General features: G+C 32.3%; 5 protein-coding genes across 6 annotated transcripts; 3 read left to right on the forward strand and 2 right to left on the reverse strand.

Moving 5' to 3' along the window:
• Positions 1 to 1,677: 1,677 nt before the first annotated feature.
• On the reverse strand, positions 1,678 to 3,556 carry LOC105319000 (perlucin-like protein). Its single transcript, XM_011416345.4, has 6 exons — positions 3,538 to 3,556; positions 2,893 to 2,968; positions 2,416 to 2,570; positions 2,205 to 2,295; positions 1,877 to 2,106; positions 1,678 to 1,742 (listed from the first exon to the last, which is right to left on the reverse strand). Exons 1-6 carry the CDS (start codon positions 3,538 to 3,540, stop codon positions 1,716 to 1,718), a joined length of 582 nt encoding a protein of 193 aa, XP_011414647.3. The 5' UTR covers positions 3,541 to 3,556; the 3' UTR covers positions 1,678 to 1,715.
• Positions 3,162 to 4,586, forward strand: LOC105319001 (perlucin-like protein). The gene is made up of 5 exons (XM_011416347.4): positions 3,162 to 3,318; positions 3,556 to 3,710; positions 3,819 to 3,909; positions 4,197 to 4,426; positions 4,518 to 4,586. Exons 1-5 carry the CDS (start codon positions 3,273 to 3,275, stop codon positions 4,542 to 4,544), a joined length of 549 nt encoding a protein of 182 aa, XP_011414649.1. The 5' UTR covers positions 3,162 to 3,272; the 3' UTR covers positions 4,545 to 4,586.
• Positions 4,587 to 7,474: 2,888 nt separating this feature from the next.
• LOC136269537 (perlucin-like protein) lies at positions 7,475 to 8,375 on the reverse strand. Its single transcript, XM_011416344.4, has 4 exons — positions 8,175 to 8,375; positions 8,006 to 8,096; positions 7,661 to 7,890; positions 7,475 to 7,534 (listed from the first exon to the last, which is right to left on the reverse strand). Exons 1-4 carry the CDS (start codon positions 8,358 to 8,360, stop codon positions 7,508 to 7,510), a joined length of 534 nt encoding a protein of 177 aa, XP_011414646.3. The 5' UTR covers positions 8,361 to 8,375; the 3' UTR covers positions 7,475 to 7,507.
• Positions 8,376 to 8,941: 566 nt separating this feature from the next.
• On the forward strand, positions 8,942 to 10,304 carry LOC105319002 (perlucin-like protein). The gene is made up of 5 exons (XM_011416348.4): positions 8,942 to 9,060; positions 9,335 to 9,489; positions 9,656 to 9,746; positions 9,888 to 10,117; positions 10,230 to 10,304. The coding sequence occupies exons 1-5, from the start codon at positions 9,015 to 9,017 to the stop codon at positions 10,254 to 10,256; spliced, it is 549 nt and encodes a 182-aa protein (XP_011414650.1). The 5' UTR covers positions 8,942 to 9,014; the 3' UTR covers positions 10,257 to 10,304.
• Positions 10,305 to 10,996: 692 nt separating this feature from the next.
• Positions 10,997 to 23,224, forward strand: LOC105318999 (WD repeat-containing protein 37). Of its 2 annotated transcripts, XM_011416340.4 has the most exons (13): positions 10,997 to 11,125; positions 11,532 to 11,714; positions 12,294 to 12,364; positions 12,758 to 12,865; positions 12,996 to 13,025; positions 13,129 to 13,323; positions 14,098 to 14,285; positions 14,710 to 14,767; positions 15,120 to 15,308; positions 15,676 to 15,814; positions 16,139 to 16,273; positions 17,986 to 18,100; positions 21,279 to 23,224. In XM_011416340.4, exons 2-13 carry the CDS (start codon positions 11,581 to 11,583, stop codon positions 21,399 to 21,401), a joined length of 1,485 nt encoding a protein of 494 aa, XP_011414642.1. In that variant the 5' UTR covers positions 10,997 to 11,125; positions 11,532 to 11,580; the 3' UTR covers positions 21,402 to 23,224. The 2 variants fall into 2 exon arrangements, with proteins under 2 accessions (XP_011414642.1, XP_011414643.1); XM_011416341.4 differs by lacking the exon at positions 12,996 to 13,025.
• The last annotated feature ends 2,300 nt before the right edge of the window (positions 23,225 to 25,524 follow it).

The following is a 25,524-nucleotide window of genomic DNA, read 5'->3' on the forward strand; positions in this document are numbered from 1 at the left end:
ACCGGTTTACACCGGTAAATTTGATATAGTTAAGATACGAGCAATATCAAAATGAATGTAAAATCAAATATCACTTGCAAGTCGACATATTCAAAAAGTCAATTTACATTACATTCACGATAAAGTAATTTATATTAATGTCAGAAAACTTTGTTATAGAATAGCAAGATTCAATACTGAGACATGTCAAATTTACTGCATGACTCTTTTCATATACTTTATGTCCTAAATTGTAAAAAAAAAATTATATATTGCTTGAAAATTTAAGAAATATTTTGCATCAAATGACATTTGATAATCTTGTCAATAATGGAAAAAAGAAATGATTTCAATGTAAAATAGTTTTTAAAAAATCAAACAAAACTAGCAGCTTTCTTTTGTTTTAATACAGTTTTTGGTATTCTACGTGATATCATATTTTGCACATTGAGAATGATACGCCATTCGACATTTGATGTTCGATGACGTCATTCAGGATGCTGAATTATTATGTTACGGTTATTTATATCAAAACCAAAAGTTATTGCTGTCTTTATTTTCAAAGGCTCGTAGAATATTTTTTGAAAGTGGGGGGGGGGGGTCGGTTTAATATCTAATATCCTGACAAGCAATTAAAAACAACAATCATCATGTACTCAAAATCCTTATTCGTAGAGGAAAGGCGATATGACACTGCCTTAAAAATTTCAAACCGTCAATTGTAATGTTTATTTTGTTTTATTTCCCTTCAATTTTAAGCCACTTTCTTAAAAAATTCAAGTTTCTATACATTTAATTTAAGTGATGTTAAGGGCTGCAAAAATAAGTAGGAAGATTGTCCCATTCTTGCCCCCTCCTCCACCTACCCTTGATGCTACGTGCATGATTATTATCAAAAAAACTAGGTAAAGTTTAAAAATATAACAGCTAATGAAACAAAAATAACACCCTTAGAACTATTAAACTTACTGTATCTACAATAGATTTTACCGCTTGTTACGTGTTCTCCATTTTATCTTCATAAGATAAAGATAATAGTGGATTGGTAGTTGAATACATTTTAAACGTAAAACTTTGAGGTTAGTGCAAATCTTTTCATCTTTTTCGTTTGTTAGGAAGAGAGATTTAACGTAACTTATTTTCGACAACATTCTCAAAAGTTTGAGTGTTAAGAAGATTATTTAATTAGGACTAGAGATGTTCATGAAATAAAGTGATATAAAACAAAAATTATTCAAATTGATATTTTTCATTTAAAAAAACAAACCTTTATCTCAATATGTCATTTGATGATGATGATTTTGACTGAATTTAACCATTTCTTATAAAAAAAGGTATCAATTTGGATTGATATCACGACAAAAATACGGGTTGGTCATGTAGTCAAATATCATATAGCCTTTCACATTGATAACTATAACGTTGCTTTTGACAAGACTACAAATTTCATTATGATAAATTGAAAAGGTTAAGAAAATTAACTCGCACAATTGAAAAAAACCCCACTGTAGTTCGGCAGAATATTACTACTTCCGTTGAAATTAAAGTGGTAGAGCGGTTGGAAATTTGAACACTTAACGAATTTTCTATGCAGAAGATTATCTTTCTCATGTTAAATAATTATCGTAAGCATTGAAAGATATTTTTCTTAGACTTTTCACTAGAAAAATTCAATATTTAAACAAAAAAACCAAGAAATTGATTTTCTTCAATGGAATTTATTTAGAAGAAAACGTCTAATAAACACAAACACATGGCTTTCCCTAAAAAGAAAATAAAACGTACACATTAGAGTGACTGTGTCATTGTTACACCTTTATTAAAACCTAGAAAAAAATATCGAGTTTTTAATGTCATTCAAAATTTGAAAATATTTTTTGAAACATTTTGTTCTTACCAGTGGTTTTTCGCAAACATAGTGGTTCTTTTGTCCACAGCTGTCGACGTGCCAGTGGAATTTGTAGGACCTCTTGAACATACCGCAGTTGTAGTCACCGTGCTCATGATACACGGGTTCGTTACTGTACCAGTCAAATTTGTGGCAGGGCTTGGCAACGAATCCCCAGCACCACCTGTGTTTGTTGGGTCGCAGAATGTCGTTCAGGCCAAGCCAAGATCCTCCTCTAACTTTACAATTAATCTTAAGTTATAAACTGTGCTATGATATTCCCCGAAGTAAATGAAATTCAGCACCGATGTTTTAACGTAAAAAAGAATCCACATACCTCCATAGACACTCAACATGTGTCTGACGTACGTGTTCTCGTGAGATTGATCAATAGAGACCAGATAACCACCCATGGCTACACATTTCATCTATCAAACGACAATTTGAACTTTTAGTATAACTACACTACAAAAAATTTAATTAACCGAATCATCTTATCTTTTAAAAATTAATATATATTTCCATTCATTTTGTAACTTGACACTTACTGAGGCTGTGTACCAGTTGAGTTTTTGTCTGCTAAACCAATAACAACGGTTGTTGTACTGATGCCATCCTGGTCCACAGCCACCTGATACAAATTTTGCTGCAGCGTACTTAAAAGCGCTGTACTTTGGTGCAAAGTCATAGCTGGCCTCGGACACTGCCAAATATGGAGATGAAAATATTGTTAATTTAAAGTCTCTCTATTAAGATTTTGAATGAATTTCACATCTGTTCGTTTAAGTAACAACCAAACTAAATATTCACTTTCTTATCGAAATCCATTATAAAAATATTAACTTTTGTTAGAGTAGAGAATTATTAACATCAACATGTTTATCATAACAGTAGGGAAAAATATTCAAACATAAATCAACTATATGACAAATTTTATTTAAAGAGTTATTTTTGTCTGATTTTCATCAATATTAGATTTCTTTTTTAAGTATGATTTTACATTTAACCTACAAATGGTGTCTTACCAGCCACAAGGACACCGAGAGCAAGAGAAACTGCTATGACTATGTTCATCTTGGGACAAGTCCTGATTGGTGACTTCTGTGAAATAAATTTCTTTTTATAATGTTGGCAAATCAGATCGATTTCCATATCCTCGCCTAAATCGTGTTTATCAAATTAACCATTGTGTTGTTGGCTGGTCATGGTCTTACATTGCGCACAAATTCAGCAATTTCGTCCTTTGCAACGTCTTGCTGGCAGTTTCGTATGCTTCATTAAATTTGTTTATTCAGCATGATGCGTTAATAGTTTTTCATGCATACTAACTATTGTGTACTTTAGCAGGTATATATACCACACAGTATTCTAGAGCAAAGGACAGTTACCGAATAAAACAGGAGCTATGAAGTCGTTTGTAGCAGTCGCTTTGATCATTTGTCTCTGGGCAGGTAAAATTCATATTGTGACATTATTTTGATAAGACTACCAGTTCATCTGTAGTAGTGCAATTAAATTACGTGTTGCGTAAGACAAATCAAAAGAAAAATAAATCCTATTTTGTAAGAACGGGGGACTTTAATAGACTTTTATAAATCTTGTAAGTCTTGTGTGTAATGTGATCTAGGTCTGACATGAAGTTCTTAGTTTTTTTTTTATAAATTCTTTACCATATTTGATCATTTCAGTTGTAAATGCCAGCTATGATAATGCCCCCAAATACAGTGCCTTTGGTTATGCTGCTGCAAAGCTCACTGGCAGACACTGTCCTCCCGGATGGCTCCAGTACCACCAGAGCTGTTACTACTTCAGCAGAGACAGGCTGAGCTGGTGGCAGGCTTCAGTAATATAAATATATTATCACAAATACAATTTAAGCAGATTGATGAAAATAAACCTAATTTGCTTAATGCCTTACGTGTTTTTAAAAAAACTTTTTTTTTTAATTCAGATGAAATGTGCTTCTATGGGAGGATTCCTGTGTAATATTGATGAAGCTCACGAAAACACTTACATCAGACATCACCTCTCTATGTACCAAGGTAATCTATCGAAAATCAATTGTATAAAGTATCTAACATTCAGATTTATATATAAAGTAACAACTTCGGGAATGATTTATAATGCCTACATAAATGGGCAATGCAAATAACATGATTAAAAGTGACTGATTAAAATTCTGAAACACAGTTTTTTGGGCAATAAAAACTACTTGTTGATCAAGCTACACATTTTATGGTGTTTATGTATGCATGTGAAATAGTATCCAGTATCCAAGCACAAATACTACATAAATATATTTTTACCTTACATTTTTCTGCTTTTATAGTATCCCCTGGAGCGTGGTTCGGTTTGAACGACTGTTTGTACCCCAACGTCCACAGATGGGGCTGGGGATTCTCCAACAAACGATGCCACAAGTTTGACTGGTATGCTGGCGAGCCTGTGTACCATCAGAAAGGAGACTATAACTGTGGTATCTTCTGGAGCAGCTACAAATATCATTGGCATGTCGATAGCTGTACACAGAGAAACTACTACGTCTGTGAAATGAAGATGGTAAGTAGATAAAGAAAAAAGTTTACTGAGTTTACAATCACTTTTAACTGCATTCAGATAAATATAAATTTACATTCTTTTACAATTTCAGGGAAAGCCTTGCAAATGCCAATACTAAGCAAAATGTAGAGTTATACAAAATAAAACAATATTTAGATAACATCTTACTTGGCTTGTTATTATTAGCATCATATATTCCAATTGTATAATATAATATATATTGTGGAAGTGTATTTTGGTAATTTTTCAACGTCAGCAACGTTCATCCACACCATTGATATACTGTTAAGCCTTTTTATACATGCAGTGTGTGGTTATTCTTCTATCTGCTCCAGACACATAAATGTAGTACAAAAGACTTCAACAATTAGAGTAATTCGAATATTTATAATTTTTTTAATAAATTTGATTTTTGTATGAACAAGTGCTTCTCGTTTGTATACAGAACAAGTGATGAAATAAAAGAAAAAAATGAACTTCTTGAATCATAAAAACATTTATTTAAAAAACCAAAAAACCACCATGTATTACCGGTATCTTAGAAGTTGAGAGAGCAAAACTTAATATTATTTGAAAAGCACAAGTTAAAATTATAGCAAAACTATGTTTTATTAATACTTCTCAACTTATATATATATATGGGTTGTCTTATAAATATAGGCATCAAACAATATGCAGTTATAACTGACTTTATTCAAAAGTTAAAAAAGTATTACAAAACCAATCTGCACAAGACTGGAGAGGTATCATAGATAACTTACCAAAATGTATTAATCATAAAATTTTTAAAAAATCAAATTTCACTTTAGGGAAGTATTTGCTTATATTACCGAGAGATCTACGGATCACATTTACAGAACACAATGTTGTTTCCTGCAAAAGCATGTGCCCAAAATTGTGACATTTAGTATGATATCAATCTAATGGTCATTCTTATCACATCACAGCAATGCACATTGTTCTTCGTCTTAAAAAACTTGCATATCATAGTTATGGATCCCACCGCTGTTTAAATCTGCTTACCTTATGCAATGGTTACCAATGTCAATATATATTGAGCCTTGAATTAAGATTCATTGTCAAAAACACAAGAGCTTTGATAGTATATCACTAAAAGTAAATATTCCAGTACCCTGGACACATAAAAAATTCAATTCTGTAAACAATGAATATGTTAAATTATATATGAGAGATATCGATTATGAAAACCTCCTACACAATACACATGAAAATGTATACTATTTTGTATAAATATTTGGACCGTTAAGGATCGTCTATGAACTCAATTTTAAAAGATGATTTTGTACTTTAAAATATTTACATAGATGAAAGATGTACATATCAATATGATTTTGTTTATTTTTAACAAAGAGCACATACCATATATAAAAATACGAGTTAAATGTTCATTATAAAAAATGCAAAGATTCAAAATTGAGATTGTTTACAAGTTCATGCTGTAGAGGTTTTTAATAAACAATTATTTCAATGTGTAGAGGTTGGAGTCTGTATGGAATGGATTATCTATGTACGTCTAGTATATTATAGATGTTAAAAGTTCTGTGTGCGATTTGTGTAGAGAAGAGATAATTAAGAACTAATATAGCAATGTATTCTTATGTGTAAAAATCAACAACGAGGAAACCAGTAGAATTTGAATACATGAAAAAGGGATTATTTCAAATAATTTTATCATTTGATTTTTATGTATTGTTTAATAAATTACTTGACACATTTTTATTGTTTGTTTGTACGAGTGCTTGTTAAACCATGAGCAAACAAACATTTAAAAGTTGTCATTTAATCGTCTAGGTTTAAAAAACAGGTTACATCTTTTCACATCTTGTATCATTTCAGAAGGTGTGTAATAGCATGCTAGACTCTTGCAAATACTGCTAAAGCGTTTGTTTTTACAACCTGGGTTTGTAGTCACATTTACATTACAGTACTACAAACCAAATTCGTATGTTTGGAATGTACAGAAAAAAGCAAATGAAGTCCAGTGATCAAATGTTCCTTATATACCAGTAACTTGTTTAGTACAGCTAAAAACTGCTCTTATTCTTTGAAAACATTTGTTAGTTAAAATTTGAGTTCATTTGTAAACTCCTTACACTAAAGTAATTATATAATGCACCAACGGTTTATCTGTCAGATTTTAAGGAGGCCGATTTTGGAGGGGGGGGGGTGGTTGCGGAAAAACAACAATAGCAAAGCGAAACTCTTTTTATTTTAACCATATGTAGAGTACACCAACTTTTGTTTATCTACGAAAGTTGAAGAAAATCGACCCTTTGGTTCTTTTTAGGGGTGATCTCAAAATACAGATACATTTACATAAATATATATTCGAAATTGTCATTTTCCGTAATTCGAAGCAGATTAATAAAATACTACGAAAGCTTTAATTCTTAAATTGTAATATGTGATTAGTAATACCATTGTCTACCTTATATGTTGAAAATGATAAATTCTACTGTCTGGTTTTAAGTGGGGGCCATCTCAAAATATGAAAATGCACCAAATTTTGCTAATATTTGGAATATTACAAGTGTTGACTAATATAACGGATTCGTTCAAAAATAATAAAAGTACCCCCGAGGATAGAATTATTATGTGTGTAGATTTTCAACGGCGTACTGCTTATACTTTTTCTTTTATCTTACTTCTTAAATTATAACGCACTCCTAAAAAGCCTTATTTTATCATAACGTCATAAATGCAGAATGACTACGCTCACCTACCGCACAACGAAAAAATAGTTTTAAAAATAAAATTTCCCTTTAAAAAGCTTAATATTTTAATTGGTATTTTGTTGGTTGTGTTCAATTGTATAAATGATATCGAATAAAAAATTCATTAAAAGAACAAATATACTGTATTCTAGTAGAATGCGCAGAAACATGCGCAATGAAAACTAAAGTCAGCTTCTTTAAATAATGATCTGGATCATTGAAAAATACACATAGACGTCCCCCTTTAAGGAAATATATAGTTGTCATCTTTCACTAAAAGAATTCAATAATTAAAACAAAAAAGTAAAGCATGTTTTGTAATTTGAATTTAATCGGAATAAAATGTTTAATAGACACAAACACATGGCTTTCCCTGAAAAGAGAATAAAACGTACAAATTGCAGCTGCAAAATTGTTCAACCTTTATAAACTTAAAAAAAATAACCGTCGAGCAAACATTTCAACTATTGTAATATTTTTTGTAACTGTTTGTTCTTACCAGTGGTTTTTCGCAAACATAGTGGTTCTTTTGTCCACAGCTGTCGACGTGCCAGTGGTATTTGTAGGACCTCTTGAACAAACCGCAGTTGTAGTCACCGTGCTCATGATACACGGGTTCGTTACTGTACCAGTCAAATTTGTGGCAGGGCTTGGCAACGAATCCCCAGCACCATCTGTGTTTGTTGGGTCGCAGAATGTCGTTCAGGCCAAGCCAAGATCCTCCTCTTACTATTCAGTTAAAATCAATGTTAGGGTTACAATCTCTGCTATCACATTATCTTGAGTACTCGAAATGTAGTATCGATGTTTAAACGTAATAGGTTTGGGTAAATAATCCACATACCTCCATAGACACTCAACATGTGTCTGACGTACGTGTTCTCGTGAGATTGGTCAATAGAGACCAGATAACCACCCATGGCGGCACATTTCATCTACAATTAACGTTAAGAATTACCACCAATACCTCGGTGAAACATTTAATATCAGGTCCTATGATCTCTATCACTTACTGAGGCTGTGTACCAGTTGAGCTTTTGTCTGCTGAACCAATAACAACGGTTGTTGTACTGATGCCATCCTGGTCCGCAGCCACTTGCTACAAATTTTGCTGCAGCATACTTAAAGGCGTGGTACTTTGGTGCAAAGTCATAGCTGGCCTCAGACACTGGCAAATAAAGGGAAAAGAAGATTATCATTGAGAGTGTTGTCTTCTGCCTACATAAATTTCAGATTCCGTTCGTTCTCCGCAATTTATTCGTTTTTTTTTATTAATGAATATCCTAAGTAAACATTATTTTTTTTATTGTAGAAAATGATAATCACCGATAAGAATTTAGAAAATGTAAAAGAGAAAACAGCATTATGTCTTACGTGTATATTCTATTGAAAGCATTATTTGATGTGTATTATTTTCATAATATACGATTTTCTTCAAAAAAGTAAGTTACAATAGAAAGTCAATATTTTAACAAATGGTGTCTTACCAGCCAAGAAAACACCGAGAGCAAGAGCAACTGCTATGGCTATGTTCATCTTGGGACAAGTCCTGATTGGTGACTTCTGTCAAATTCATCTCGTTTTATAATGTTGACGACATCAGATCAATTTCACTATTTTTGCCCTATTCATGTATGTCAAATTAACCATAGTGTTGTTGACTTTTGCGCAAATTCAGCAATATAATCTATTGTAATATCTTATATGCAGTTAGGTACACTCCATTAATTTCGTTCATTCATTATAATGCGTTAATCCTTTTACATGCAGAGTAAAGCTGTTACGTTTAGCAGGTATATATAGTTCATAGTATTTGAAAAAGCAGAAATCAGTTTCCAAAAGATACTGGAGCCATGAAGTCGTTTGTAGCAGTCGTTCTTTTGATTTGCCTTTGGGCAGGTAAAGTTCACCTTCTGACTCAAGAAATTTAATAATAGCTTCAAAAATAACAAAGATCGTGAAATCATTCCAGTTTTATGATTTGCACTAGAATATAAATAAATGCTATGTCTTTTTGTGTTTGTTTTCTTTTGGGGAATTTGAATTGTATAGGTCAAAATTTGAAGAAAAACAGTGAACTTGTAGGTCTAGATCAAGCGTGAGCATTTTAAGTTTTCTTTGAACTCGTGTAAATATGTATACCCATTCACATACGTTGTTGTTGATATTTCAGTTGTAAATGCCAGCTATGATAATGCCCCCAAATACAGTGCCTTTGGTTATGCCGCCGCAAAGCTCACTGGCAGACACTGTCCTCCCGGATGGCTCCAGTACCACCAGAGCTGTTACTACTTCAGCAGAGACAGGCTGAGCTGGTGGCAGGCTTCGGTACTATTCATACTACATGAACTACATATAGATAATATTAGCAATTGACATTCAAAGTTCATTGTTTTTAGTTGAATATATCATTTGGTAAGGAATGATCCTTTACGGTGTAAAAACTTGATGTGTTTTTACTTTTAAAGTAAAAAAAAAAATTCTTCTAATTCAGATGAAATGTGCCTCTATGGGAGGATTCCTGTGTAACATTGATGAAGCTCACGAGAACACTTACATCAGACATCATCTGTCTATGTACCAAGGTAAAATACCCACATAAGTTTAAAAAACCACTTGCTGTATACTCCTATCTAATTCGAGTTTATTTCCGTATTTTTTTTTATTAAATAAAGCATAAATGGGATTGAAATACGTGTACTCAGTATACGATTTTAATTTTGTAGTATCCCCTGGAGCGTGGTTCGGTTTAAACGACTGCTTGTATCCCAACGTCCACAGATGGGGCTGGGGATTCTCCAACAAACGATGCCACAAGTTTGACTGGTATGCTGGCGAGCCTGTGTACCATCAGAAAGGAGACTATAACTGTGGTATCTTCTGGAGCAGCTACAAATATCACTGGCATGTCGATAGCTGTACCCAGAGGAACTACTACGTCTGTGAAATGAAGATGGTAAGGATAACAATAATACGGATGACAGTGTTCACTGTTGTTGTCGGAATTTTCATTGAATCAACCTTGAGAACGAAATTAAAATTATACATTATTTTATTTTTATTTTCAGGGCAAGCCTTGCAAGTGCCAATACTAAACAAAATGTTGACTTGTGCAAAAATAAAGTAATAACAACTAGATGATACCACACTCTACTTGGCTCATTTCGTTCACATCTTATTTTGTTGAATATCAAGATATTTTTAATTCATATTTGGATATTTCAAAGATTTTGTCATTATGGACGGGTCACGCTTTCACAGAAGAGGTGACGTTGATAATCTGTGGTTATGAGAAATTCAATTAACACCGACCTAACTGCAGAAATGTAGATCTACATGTAAGTTCTATTATATAACGCGTTATCTGATTGGTTTTAGACAACCACATGTCAGGGCATTATAACTTTATATAACATCCGACGGACCAAAACAGAAAGTCTGCACAAAAACAGCACTTAATTTGTTTGAAAGCATTTTGTTGAAATTATTCAGATCATGGTTTACAAAAAAAAAAAATGCGTGCATCTGTACCTATATGACTGTTTAAAACTGGATGTTTTTATGTTCGCATACAATGTACCTTAGTTCAGGCAAAATACAAAACCATAAAAAAATTTTAATGTCAAAAACTAAAGCTGTGAGAATGGACTATTCTCTTTTCTCAAAAGAGAATAAGCATGGACACATATATAGAATGAAGAAGGAACAAATAATTAATTGAATTTAAAATAAATTTATAAAACACTGTACATGTAGATGCGCTAAAAAGAAATATAAGCATTCATTTGAAACATAAATCGTGTCTTCTGGCTAGAGACAAAAAAGAAAAAAATATAAAGAGTCACTCACTGGAACCTTGACGAACTTGCTCAACAACAATTCGGAAAAATTACTTTTGATCGTTTTCGTTTTAAGTTTAGTTGCCCGCCTTGAATTACCGGTTGGATATACTCAAATTAAATTAGTAAGTAGGGGTGTAAATAATAAAAAATGTTACACTAAACTGAACTGATCTCATTTTACAATCAGAAATCTTAAAATGCAGTTTCTATACGATCTGTAATCTGCGTGTTATTTTCTTTACATGTGATATGAATCGTATACTCCTTGTTTACAATGTAGCCTATTTGACATCTGATCCACGAATCAGATGGTACAGCTGTCAGAAGTGTATACATTTATGTGCAGCTTTACTGGGTTCTAAACATGTTATATGGTCAAAACTACTTTCCAAAAATATCTATTAAGTTACAAAATCAAAATATTTGATTCAAATAGTACATGTGAAAACATGATTTTCCTCGTTGCATTTATGTACGTACATAACTAACGAAGATGAGTTGAGAGTGACTCATGTTTGTGTGTTTTAGATGAACATGGAATGAACTTCGAGCATTAAGCAAACTAAGGTTGCTTACAATGCCACTGGATAATAACAAACCAGTCTCTAAGACCAAGGGGTCGAGGAGAAGAAATCAGGCAAATGAGGAAGTATCGTCTCCTCCAATGCTGAGGTTTGATTCTGACGTAGATATCATGCCTCCACATTTAAGGTAAGAACTGAAACCAATTGATGTCTATCCTGCATTTTTCATATTTAGTATTTGTGTAAGTAGGGTACATTCAGTCTGACATGAATGCATGTTTAAATATCGGTAGCACATGCATAGTAAGATCCCACAATTTTTGTATCTCTTACAATGTTCTCTATGAGCACCTGTTATTTGACTTGTAATGCTCAAATCTCATTATTTTGAACTTGATTGGAAATGCATTCAGATTTAGTTATAACTTTGAAATTGATGAAGGTTAAATAAAGTAGAAAGGACTTCCATATAGAGATTTCATTATAGATAAAATATTCAAGATATTGATGTGCTAGATCTAGAAGTTGAACTTTGATGACACTATCTGTCACTGATTTTTAACCATTATTTACAGTATTCACCCCCCCCCCCCCCAAAAAAAAAAAAAAAAAAAAAAAATTTAAAAAAAGGCCCATCTTTAAAGGAAATAATAGGTCATCTGAAATCTGTTGAATTTTTGTGTTTCAGTAAATGAGGTTTATTTTTTCTAACAAATTAAAAGCAATCAGAATTTATTATCTCACTTAGAGACACTTTATTTTGCAGGAAAAGACTACATGATCTGTTTGGACAGATTGAAAAGGAATTTGAAAATCTCTATGCTGAAAACCTTGCATGTAGGTTTCTTATTAAAGGCTATTATTTTGAATTGAAATTATTTATCACTTAATGTATAAAAGACATCTTATTATCTACATTTTTGAATTAAAAGTTAGGAATGAGATACAGTCAATAATTGATTGTATGAAAATGTTGATATAGAATTGTATTTTTGTGAATGTTGATTGATAATTACTTCAATTATAATGGATTTTTAAGGATATATATTTTAACTTTTTGAGGAGTTGTAGCTTTCTGAGTAAGTGTTCAAAATACGGACAAATTTCTGCAAACACATCAGCATGCCATAATCATTCAAAATGTGTATGCAAAGAAAAGAATTAATTTCTACTCTGATTGCTGTTTATGAAATGAAATTGACTTTAAAGTTTGAATCCTGATTCATGTAGTACAAGAGAGACTTGATGCCCAGACTGAGAGAGTAGAAGCCACAAACAGGGAGCCCAATTCTATGGACAATACCGACACGTCTGATGTCAATCTCAAACCCAAGCGATGTAAGTCATAGTCTAACTTAATAGTACTTAGTGTGATTTCTTCATCTGTTCTTATTTTTTTATTTTAGTTTTCACTTGCAATTTTTTTGTAAGTTTTAATTTTTGGTCAAGGAATTTCTTAAACTTGCAGCGGGACATGATATCATCAGACAAGCTTCTGGTAACAAAACTTTACTGTTCATAAAGTAAGTCTTGACACATGAAGGTTTATATAAAAAGAATATGTATAAAGATGCTATCTATTTTATTTTTTGTCTTTACAGCAGCTAGTCAGATTTCCCAGAAAATCAAGACTACATACAAGGCATCTACGAGCAAGTTTGTCTCTAGTTTTCGGAACTCATCACTCTTGTTTTCGGTGGTCAGGAAATTTGAGGGTCACAGAGATGGGATCTGGGAGGTGATGGTGTCACGGGCCAGCCACCCAGGACAACAGGTGCTTGGAACTGCCTCAGCCGGTAAGGGCTACATGTACAACTCATGTTACTGTAGAAGCAGACATATATTTGGGGATTAAACATTTGTTGATTTGTCAACTAAAATTGTTTCAAAATTTCAAATTTAACCATCAAAATGGTTTGGTTGTTTCAAAATTAACCTTATTCAACACATTGCCATTTTAAAATTCTGATTTAGGATTTAAACTTCAGTTACTACTTACTAATGTTATCAGTGAAATAGATAAAATTTAATCCCCAATGAATATTTCTCCTTTTTATTTAGATTCTTAATTTTGATCAATCCCCAAGTACTTGTACTTAAGTACTTGGATGTCTATTTGATAGATATAAAACGAAGAAACTTGCAGTTAAATTATTAAAAGAATTTATACCAATTCTCTTTACCACACCTCTGAATTTATACCTGTACATTTGATTACAATTGATACATATCTTTGCATAAAATCAAGTACAGTAAAACATGCTTATAACGAAGTCCCAGGGACGGGCAATTGTACTTCGTTATAAGCGTAATTCGTTATATCCGTCAAGTTTACAACATAAAATAAACTCACGGGGAATGAAAATCACTTCGCTGTAAACGTCAATTCATTATAAGCGTGTTCGCTATAACCGTGTTTTACTGTACATTTATTTGTATAATATATATACATGTATTCAACCTTGAGCATTATATTACAGCAATTATTAAATATAAAAATTTTAAACTAGAATGCCCATTAAATCACATGGTGCTGTAAAAATATTACAATTTTTTAATTCTTTTTGTAGACCACTCAGCCAGAATATGGTCTATACAGACCCAGCAATGTGCACTGCAGTATTTGGGTCATCAAGGGTCAGTGAACTCTATAAGGTTCCACCCCGAGAGAGAACTGGCCTTGACCTCATCAGGGGACCGCACAGCTCACATCTGGGGGGCACATGTCACCCTCCCTGAGTCAAGCAAGAGGTTTGGGGTAAGACAAAGCTCTGCCATTTTGTACTGAATGATTTTTCCCATATTAACAAAAACAATAGGTTTTTCAATTTAGTTTCTTTTGAAATGTATTGAATCTCAAAAACTGATGTTGTCTTAATTGAAATAATATTGATCTAGATAGATGATGAATAACACAAAGTTAATTCAGCCTTGTGGACCATTTTAAATAAATCAGCTATTCCATGATTTTACACTGAGTATTTCAATCTGAAATTTTTATTTTTATATTAAATGCAAGTTTAGTAAAACTGTAGAGTATATGAGAATATTTATGATGGAATTTGAAAACCTTTCCCTGAGTAAATAGACTTAAGATGACATTTTTCAACAGTAATGATGTCAAGATGTACTTAATAAATATCTCAAATAAAAGCAAAATATCAAAATATTTTAATTTTCAGCGTGCAGTGTCTGTTGATGATGATGTTGACAACTCTGAAAAAGAGGAGCAACAAGAAGGTAGAATTTTGTATCTGATTCATAAGTTTATTAAGTTCAGTTGCCTAAGAATCATATTAATTTAAAATCTGGGATAAATTGTATCCTACACACGTATAAACATAAAGCTGTGATTTTAATCCACTTGTACATGGACCCAAGCTCATTTTGTTAAAGCTGAAGTCTGGCCTATATTGTACCTTATCAATGACAATATAAACTCATTTTTAAGCCATTTTAAAGCCATCATTCTAAATCCATCATAATGGTGAAGTCCTCTTAAGTTTGCCAGAACTTATGTTTGAACATCTTGTATTCTTTGAAATACAATAAAATAATGTTCAAATCAACCTAATGATACCTGTTTTTCTAGCTGAGAGTGTGGAGCAGGCTTGGGAAGCCGCCACACTGAGGACACCTTCTATGGAGCTGACCGGACACACAGGGGTGGTGGTGGCAGCTGATTGGATGATGGAGGGAAACCAGGTCATCACAGCATCATGGGATAGAACTGCCATCTTGTTTGATGCTGAAACTGGTGACCAAATCACATGTCTTACAGGCAAGGGGAAAATAATCTATACATAGCATAATTGATGAATATACAGTGAAACATTTCCAAAATAACTCCTTTACAATCTGTCTACCACATGAACTTACGTTACCAATAGAAACCTACATGTAATGCAAATGTGGTGAAAATTGGTATCAAGTTTTGTGATTTGATAGAATGTAGATATGTACGGTACTCTATATTTTTCTGTTATGTAAGTTTGATTAGTGTTCATGCCTATTTCATTAATGGGATACATGTAGCTTATTAATAAGCTTTTGTAAGTTTAGACTGTTTTTCAATGTTAAATTACATTGTGTATTCTGTTAATAGCACATGTACATTGTATATCGATTAATGTAAACAACATATGTAGGTCATGACCAGGAGTTGACTGACGTGAGGGCCCACCACTCCCAGAGACTGGTGGTCACCTCTTCCAAGGACACGACCTTCAGACTGTGGGATTTCCGCAGTCCCAGCATGCAGGTCAATGTGTGTCAAGGACATAATCAGTAAGTACATACATATATTTATGTTTATAACATAAAGCTAAGATTTATAATCTCACATGAAGTTTTTATCTTTAAATATGTTTGAAAAGATGTTTACTGTGGAATTGATTTTTATATTTGATTTCAGAAATGATAAATAATCACTGTAAAACTTTTAGCACATGAATTACTTCATGATTGTGATTTGGTGCCTTAATAGCCTGTACATCATTCTATAATGTAAATTCTATCTTGCTCAAGGCAATTTAATGAAATTCAGTTATGTTGACATTATTAATATTTCACAATGATCTTTATATATAAATATGTAATTGTAATTGACAGGCCGGTCACCAGTGCGTTGTTTGCGGGGTCAGATAAGGTGGTATCTGGGAGTGATGATCGCACGGTGAAGGTGTGGGATGTGAAGAACATGAGGTCCCCACTGGCCGCCATTAGAATCGACTCCTCTGTCAACAGGTTCATTTCTTTGTGTTTTATCTTTGCACTTCTTTCTATTTATTTTTGTGAATCCCCTTACATTATGAGCCATTGCTTGTACATATAACAACAAGGATTGTATCATATCAATTGTTTTTTATGTTTTGGTTGAGTACAATCAATGAATTAGGGCAGATTGTTTATGTCCTATTTGTGTGTATGGTTAGATTTTGGAGGTGTGGCTTTGTTTTCTCAGAATGTTCTTATTTTCCCCGTTTTGTTTATTACAAAGTAGATTAATCTGACAGTTGCAACATAAACAAAATGAATCAAAGATGCGGCCTATTAATCATAACTTAGTATTTTGTAATATTACAATGGAATCATTTTAAAAACACATTTCATGAAAGATTAAAGACAGACAAAATGTCTATGTACATTGTACGCACACCAACTCAATTTTTGAAGAAAAAAAAACTTTGTATTGAACTTTAACGGTTGACAATGATTTTTGCTTGAGTTATCCTTCCTTGAACTCCTTGAACTTTCATTTACCATAGTTGAGATGATATTTATTTAAAGATGACAATTTCATATGAATTCTATTATAAGATTTTTTTATGAAAAAGATCTAGATTTTAAAATGGCGTACAATGTATATGTATATTTTAGTTCAATCTCAATTCAGATTACTGACATCACTATGTTGACATACTGTCAAAATGAAATCAAATGACAAACAAAAGAATATTATAACAGAAAGTTTATAGCATGCAAGACAATTTATACAATTCTTTAAAGTCCCTTGAACTGTTTTCTTTGCATAAAGCATTTATCTAAGTAAACACATAGATGTTTTGTAGTATTATAATCACATGGATGAACAATTTCTTTAATGGGATCACTACCACAGTATAATTTTTCATTAAAAATATCACATCATTGAAATCAAAGGTTTAACGTTAGGGATAATGGGTGTACGATATCTACCTGTTGCAGTAAATAGTGAATATGCACTTAATCTTGTTAGCTGGGATCTTTCATGTCATGCTTTTTTCAAGGGCAGCTTTAAGTATTAAATCTTGCAGTTTATAGTCAGTAGAAGTTTTAAATATTTTACTCTAGAAATAAAGTTTTCCTGAGTTAGAAGATGAGATTTTGTTCAATTGTTTATAGATCATATTAACAACAGTTTTATTTAACTTAAACCTCAAATCCTTATGGGAAATTTCTGAAGATGTCAAGTTTAGATTTGGTTGAAGATTAAAAATCTTGTTTTGCCATGAAGTATCACTCTTTAAAAACTAACTTTTTGTCCTTTTTGAAAGCTGATACTTAAAGTGCATTATTATATGTGGTATTTGATTCCATATTTCTTAGTCTGATTTAGTACTTTCAAAACATAAATAGTTAATTGAAAAAGAACCTAGTTCACCATTGACTGCTAAATTTGGTGCTTTTCTATGTACACATAGAATATCTTTGAAAATATGATGAATATTTTCAAATGGAAAACATTCTGAGGATTTTATATCTGATCCATATTTTAGATTCATATGTTATAATTGGTACAATCATTGAATGGTATTGTTTAAGTAACACTTGAACTGAAAGGTTATTGTTTTCAAGTACATAAATATTTGATTTTCATAAAGATGTATGTACAGGCAACATTTTAGAATTCAAACAGCTTCATACAAGTTGTTTTATGAAAATGTTTACTTATCTGATTAAAACTTAATGTTTTTCAGACTGGCAGTTTCATCCAGTCAGAGTTTGATAGCAATACCCCACGACAACAGACACATTCGGATCTATGACATTAATGGGAATCGTATCGGCCGACTACCCAGGAGTAATAGACAGGTAATAAATTGTCAGATCAGCTGTCACTTGTACTTAAATTTATTATCTCAATTATAAAAATCTCAATTTAAAATTGTCCATTTCTTGTGCTCAACCCAAACAGTTTTTTAGCTCACCTGAACCGAAGGTTCAAGTGAGCTTTTCTGATCACCCGTTGTCCGTCGTCCGTCCGTCCGTCCGTCTGTCTGTCTGTCCGTCCGTCTGTAAACTTTTCACATTTTCAACTTCTTCTCAAAAACCACTGGGCCAAATTTAACCAAATTTGGTACAAAGCATCCTTATGGAAAGGGGAATATAAATTGTTAAAATAAAGGGCACAGCCCTTTTCAAAAGGGAGATAATTGCGAAACAGTGAGTATAGGGTGCATGTCTTTAAAAATCTTCTTCTCAAGAACCACTGCACCAGAAATGCCAATATTTACACAAAAGCTTGTATATATAGTGAAGATTCTAAATTGTAAAAATCGTGACCCTCGGACCAACACTGGGGCCCCAGGCGGGGTTCAAAGTTTAACATAGAAATACATAGGAAAATGTTTTAAAAATCTTCTTCTCAAGAACCACTGCACCAGAAATGCCAATATTTACACAAAAGCTTGTATATATAGTGAAGATTCTAAATTGTAAAAATCGTGACCCTGGGACCAAAACTGGGGCCCCAGGCGGGGTTCAAAGTTTAACAAAGAAATACATAGGAAAATGATTAAAAAATCTTCTTCTCAAGAACCACTGCACCAGAAATGCCAATATTTACACAAAAGCTTGTATACATAGTGAAGATTCTAAATTGTAAAAATCGTGACCCTGGGACCAAAACTGGGGCCACAGGCGGGGTTCAAAGTTTAACATAGAAATACATAGGAAAATGTATAAAAAATCTTCTTCTCAAGAACCACTGCACCAGAAATGCCAATATTTACACAAAAGCTTGTATATATAGTGAAGATTCTAAATTGTAAAAATCGTGACCCTGGGACCAAAACTGGGGCCCCAGGCGGGGTTCAAAGTTTAACAAAGAAATACATAGGAAAATGATTAAAAAATCTTCTTCTCAAGAACCACTGCACCAGAAATGCCAATATTTACACAAAAGCTTGTATACATAGTGAAGATTCTAAATTGTAAAAATCGTGACCCTGGGACCAAAACTGGGGCCACAGGCGGGGTTCAAAGTTTAACATAGAAATACATAGGAAAATGTATAAAAAATCTTCTTCTCAAGAACCACTGCACCAGAAATGCCAATATTTACACAAAAGCTTGTATATATAGTGAAGATTCTAAATTGTAAAAATCGTGACCCTGGGACCAAAACTGGGGCCCCAGGCGAGGTTCAAAGTTAAACATAGAAATACATAGGAAAATGTTTTAAAAATCTTCTTTTCAAGAACCACTGCACCAGAAATGCCAATATTTACACAAATGCTTGTATGTATAATGAAGATTCTAAATTGTAGAAATCGTGACCCTCAGACCAAAACTGCAGCCCCAGGCGGGGATCAAAGTTTAACATAGAACTACATATGAAAAATGTTTAAAAATTTTATTCTCAAGAACCCTTCACCAAAAATGCCAATACATACACAAAAGGTTGTATATATAATGAAGATTGTAAAAATCATGACCCCCGAACAAAAAGTGGGACCCCAGTAGGGGTTTAAATTTTAACATATATAGGAAAATGTTTTAAAATCTTCTTCTCAAGAACTATAGTGCAACTGTTTGGGATATTACTATGCATACATGTACATCCTTAAATAATGTAGATTCAAAAAATTGTAACTCCCGGACAATTGATGGGCACCAAGAGGGGTTCAAAATTTAAACATTTTAAAAAACATAAAGGAAAAGTTTAAAAATTTTCTTCTCAAGAATTACAATGTTTTAGTTTGTGGAATTTCTATGCATGCATCCTTCGCTTATGTAGATTCCTAATTGGTAAAATCGTGACCCCCGGCCCAATACTGGGGCCGCAAGATGGGGTCAAAGTTTATTATAGAAATATAAAGGTAACATGTTAAAAAATCTTCTTCTCGAGAACTACAATGCTTCCATTTGTGAGATTACTATCATGCATACAACCTTGGATAATGAAGCTTTGACAGTTTTAAAATAGTGACCCTTGGACTAATACTAGGGACCCAAGATGGGTTTAAAGTTAAATGTAGAAGTACCGGTATATATTAAAAATGTTTAAAAATCTTCTTTTCGAGAACTACAATGCATCAATTTGTCAGATAACTACATAAGCACCCTCAAATAGTGTAGATTCGAAATTATAAAAGCTGTGACCTCAATCTGATACTGGGGCCCCAAGAGGTGTTCAAAGTTTAGCATAGAAATATAGAGGGAAAATGTTGAAAAATCTTTTTCTAGGGAACTATAATGCTTCAGCTTGTGAGATAACTATGCAAGCATCCTTAAATAATGTAGATTCCAAATAATTAAAACTTTAGCACTGGACTAATACTGTGGCCCCAAGAGGGGTTCAAAGTTTAAGATAGAAAGATATATTGAAAATGTTTTTAAAAAGTTTTTCTCGAGAACTATAATGCTACAGTTTGTGAGATTACTATGCAAGGATCCTCAAATTGTGTAAACTCTAATGTAGTGGAACCAAGAGTTATCTTTCTTGATGTTCTATACAGTCTGAGAGTTATTCCTCTTGAAGTGGAACTCTTCTACGTTCAGTTTTTCAGGTTGTGTACGTGCGGTCCCAACGCAGTGCTACCCATTTTCATTCCTATGTTACTATTTATGTTGTTCAAGCCAACCATAAACCTCGGACAATAACTGGGTCCCCAGAAAGGGGTTCAATGTTTAAAATAGAAAAAGCATATGCTACGAAATGTAATGTTACAAGGAACTGCTGTTCAGGTGAGCGATGTGGCCCATGGGCCTCTTGTTTCCTTATATTTTTCATTTTATCATCAGCTTTTTATTATTTAAACCACAAGTCTAAACTTCTTTTCTTTAGCAATCAAAGCTATTTGTTGAAAAATCCCATTTCGTTATTTTTTTTCTAAACACTTTCCATCTTTTTTTTATGTCAACATTTTCAAGAAAATTAAAACAGTTTTTATAGGACAAATGTTATTGAAGTTCACCGTTTGGTGTCAGGCTCACATCAGTAAATGTTTTATTGGATTATCATTATTGAACTGCTTTTTGTTCTCAGGGTCACAGTAAGATGGTGACCTCGGTGGCGTGGACAGAGGACCACCCCGTGTGTAATCTCTTCTCCTGCGGCTTTGATAGAAAGGTGCTGGGCTGGAATATCAACCTGAGGGAGAAGGACTGAGTACACATGTACCAAGACACAAACTTCCTCGTCGGTTGTCTCTGACTTTTTTGTGTGGTTACAAAAAAGAAATATTTACTAGATTTGTGCTTAAAAAAGTGTCATCTACAATATTTATTGGTTGTTGTATGATTAATATAATTCTGTGCAATATTAGTATTTAAGACATAATGAAATGAAATAGTCAATATGAATTGATTTTATCAGCTTTTCTCCTAATCTACATGTATATATCCTCATTGCAGTAAGAATTAGAATTTTTAGTGTTGAGTTGTCATATATGTAGACATAACGCTGCAAAATTGACAGTGATACTTACACGTGTCTAATGAGATTGCTTCTGTTGCAATAAAACTCCCTGTTCTTTCAATTTTGGGATGTAGACTATAGACTTGATTATTATTTGTTTGTTGAAAAAATTGCTTTGATACAAATTTTCAAGAAATATTTCGATTACTAATACATTTTGCATCATAGAGTTTGATGGCGTTAAGGTGAGATTTGTGGTAATAGGTATATAACTCACAGATTTTCCAACCAGCGTGCATGTAACACCAACCACCCTTCATTTCAGATATGATGTCAAGATTTATATAAAATGTAATAATTTATTTCAGGTTTTTTTAATTTCGCGCTGTTTTATAACAATATATATCTGGTATAAATAAATATTGTTTAGAAACACCAGATTACACTTATACTAAGATAAGTTTTTCCTGAAATCAGTGGACTTGGAAAGGTTTCAATGAAGATAATTTTTTTTACATGGAAGTCCAAAAATTTTACTTTTGTTGCATTTTATTTGATTTTTGAAAAGTTCATAAGAATTTAATAAAAATGAATCATGATATATAGTGACTTTTTAAAAATATGTTAAGCCTAAATAACCCCATACTAGTCACGTATAAAATGTACAAATTTGCACGAAATTATTCACATTTCATTGAAATGACAATTTGAAATCTATTGTGGTTATTAAATGAGTCTGGCCAAAATATTTGAATTTTATAATAGAAAAAATTTGATTAACAGAATAGTATTTCATGTGTGTAATTCCTAAAAATAAAATGTAAATGCAAACCGCAAACCATACCTTAATTCTATTTTAAAATATTACACAAATCGATTCATATGGGGTTTTCCGTATAAAGCTCAGAATTCCTGTCGGAAAAGCCCGAGAATTCATATTGGAAAAAATTCAAATAAAGCTTAGAAACTACTTGCTTTGCGAAAATACATATTAGATAAAAATTTAAATAAAATCAACTCCCATCAGTACTTAAATTCTTTGATTAAATAGTTTGGGAAATGCTGAAAACGGATACTTAAATTTAGAAAGAAAACATATACATGACAGTGTATAGTAGTAGAATTCGCATGTTTTGTTTCCATTTGATGTAATTGAAAATTCATCTATTTACTGAACAGCCAGCCGTTATATGGTTCTGCTTACAAGTTATTATGTATTTCTTATTACAAATATATATATGCATGTATATATACAAAATAAGTGGATGCACATATACTACATGTATATATATTCGGCTAATATTAGCTTCTGTGATTAGAGACATTCTAAGGACTTATTAAAAAAGCTTATTTTGTTATAACAATCTGTTTATACATCATATATATGTAGCATCATATTTTGTTTGACTGAACAATTTGAACACCTCAAAATATATACTTGATGTAACCGTTGTACAAATAGTTTTAGACTTGTCAGATAATAGAATCAAGTTCAGTCAAAACTAAATATAAAAAGACGTGCATAGATAAATGAGAACGTTGACTTGTCCATTAAATAATACCCATGCTCTGTGTACGTAATGATTATTCATATAAGAACCTTGCTGCACTGAATACCTGAGAGAACCCTTTGATTTGCCGATGCCTTGACATTGAAAAGGTAATAAATCTGTTTGATGGGATAACAGAAAAAAAAACAGCTTGAGAGGACGCGCTTTGTTGGGAAGGCAGGCATGACACTGCATAATACTGAGCGGTCAGGTACATTAATGGTAAATCTGTTTGTATAAGCAAATCCCTCGATGAGTAAAGCATGCATCCCTTGTATGTTCCAGTGGCGCTGGGGTCGTGTTTACATTTGTGAGATTTAAAGTGTTATCGCCAGTGAAGTCCTCTTAAATTAAATTACTAATGGCTTGTAAAGGACATTTCGAAGGTTTTTCCTGTTCTTTGAAATTATTGATTCATGCTGGAAACTTGAAGGAAGGATATTTGAAATACTGATTGCGTTAACTTTACGACCAATAACATTTTTTTTTACAACATTTGTAATATAATGAACAAAATTATCAGAATGTTGGTGCACCTCCAAAGTTGTTTTACGTATAACGATTACAAGAAATTATCAGATATTTTAACAGATCTGTAAATTCAAATAAAATTGATCTTATCAGTACTATTTTTATTTTGAAATTTTAGAACATCCGTTGTGCAGTTAATGATTTATGAATCCTTTGATCTCCGGAAATTAATTTTATTTTTAATGTTCCTTTTTAATGTTATTTAATGAACTATGCTTTGGGTCTAATTTCGCAATAAACATATATATTGGCAATATAAACTCTTTTACACTTTAAAATATGCACTTTAAAGTAATATATAAAAAAAAACAGTGGAAAGAAGCGCATTTGCAAAAATTCAAAAAAATGTACATATTAATGGGATACATGCAAAAACTGTTCAAGCTTTATAGGGGTGTACTATAAAAATCACAAAACGTAGAAGGAATTTATGCATAAGGACAATTCAAGTACGTTCTTTCTGTGGGGGAATATCCGAAGTTCATCTTTAGAAATTAAATCCAATTTAAATTAACCCACTTTTTAACATCGTCACATAACAAAAATCACTACATTTATTGTAATTTATGATTAAGAATACACACCTGTTCACCTTACCTTTTTACAAAATTCTCTCTCATTTTTCAAAATAAGGTTAACAAATATAATGTTAATCGAGTACATATGTTCAGTGTTGGGCTTTAATTTTAATGAATTAATCAACGTATACCATTTTTCCTCACCCATATAGATCTGCAAAAAAAAGATAATGCAACTGATATACTACTGAATATAGGATTTTAATTTAGATTTATACATGTGATTGTTAAAACAATACCGCAATTATTAAAAAAAATCTGATTATTGCTCGGAGAGTAAAGGGTTTTAATTGTAAAGAACTTTAATTTATCATAATTTTTATATTTTTTTTGCGGGGGTAGAGGGTGAGTTTGGGTGCAGCCCCTTAAATCGCAACTGAATATATATATATAAACTGACATGAACCTATTTTTCTCGAATATTCACATATCACCAAGTCTCAAAATTATTAATTAATACAGCTACATGTGGTACGAGACGGCCCAGCATCAGTGCCTGCTCTACCCGACACTGAGTGCAAGGTTTATGGGAACGAGAGCGTTAATTAATTACACCGCAGTTTTAATGAATTATTAAGGTGTAAGCAGACTTTATGTCTCCAGTGCTGTACCTGGGTTGATGAGAACCTACCTTTGTAATATCAACGATATTAATATAATTGTGCATCGGTGGAATTGAAGAAGGTGTCCCAGACAAGGTGTGCGCTATTGCTTACTATTTCATTTGCCTCTATATCACGCCTTATCTCTGCAAAGATTTGATAGTACAAGTATAACGTTCAAATATTATTAGGCCAATACATTTAAATTTGGATTTTAGAAAAGTTTTTCGATTATGAGAGATTCTCTATGTTTTTGTGTTATAATACACGTAGTAACTATAGTTTATAAAGAATGGATGCTAGTTTTTTTTTTTTTTTTGTTCATTTGAAAAAAAAATGTCATACATTGGTCTTTTATTGTATGTAAAATAATTTTAAAAAGACCAAAGTTTTTTTTTTTATAAAAAGTGTCAAATTTGTACAATCTTATAGATAGCCTATAATTAAACGTCATATTTCATACAACTTAATTCCAATGTCAGGTCTTCAGAAAGTGGTTATAATTACAGAACTTAAAATTTTAACACCTGTCAGTGAAGAATTTTGTTTATTATCAGCAAAACTTAAAATACTACAAGTCCTTTTTTCCGTACTCCATATAGATACCAATCAG

This window comes from Magallana gigas, chromosome 5 (assembly GCF_963853765.1).
Source record: "Magallana gigas chromosome 5, xbMagGiga1.1, whole genome shotgun sequence".
NCBI classification, from domain to species: domain Eukaryota; kingdom Metazoa; phylum Mollusca; class Bivalvia; order Ostreida; family Ostreidae; genus Magallana; species Magallana gigas.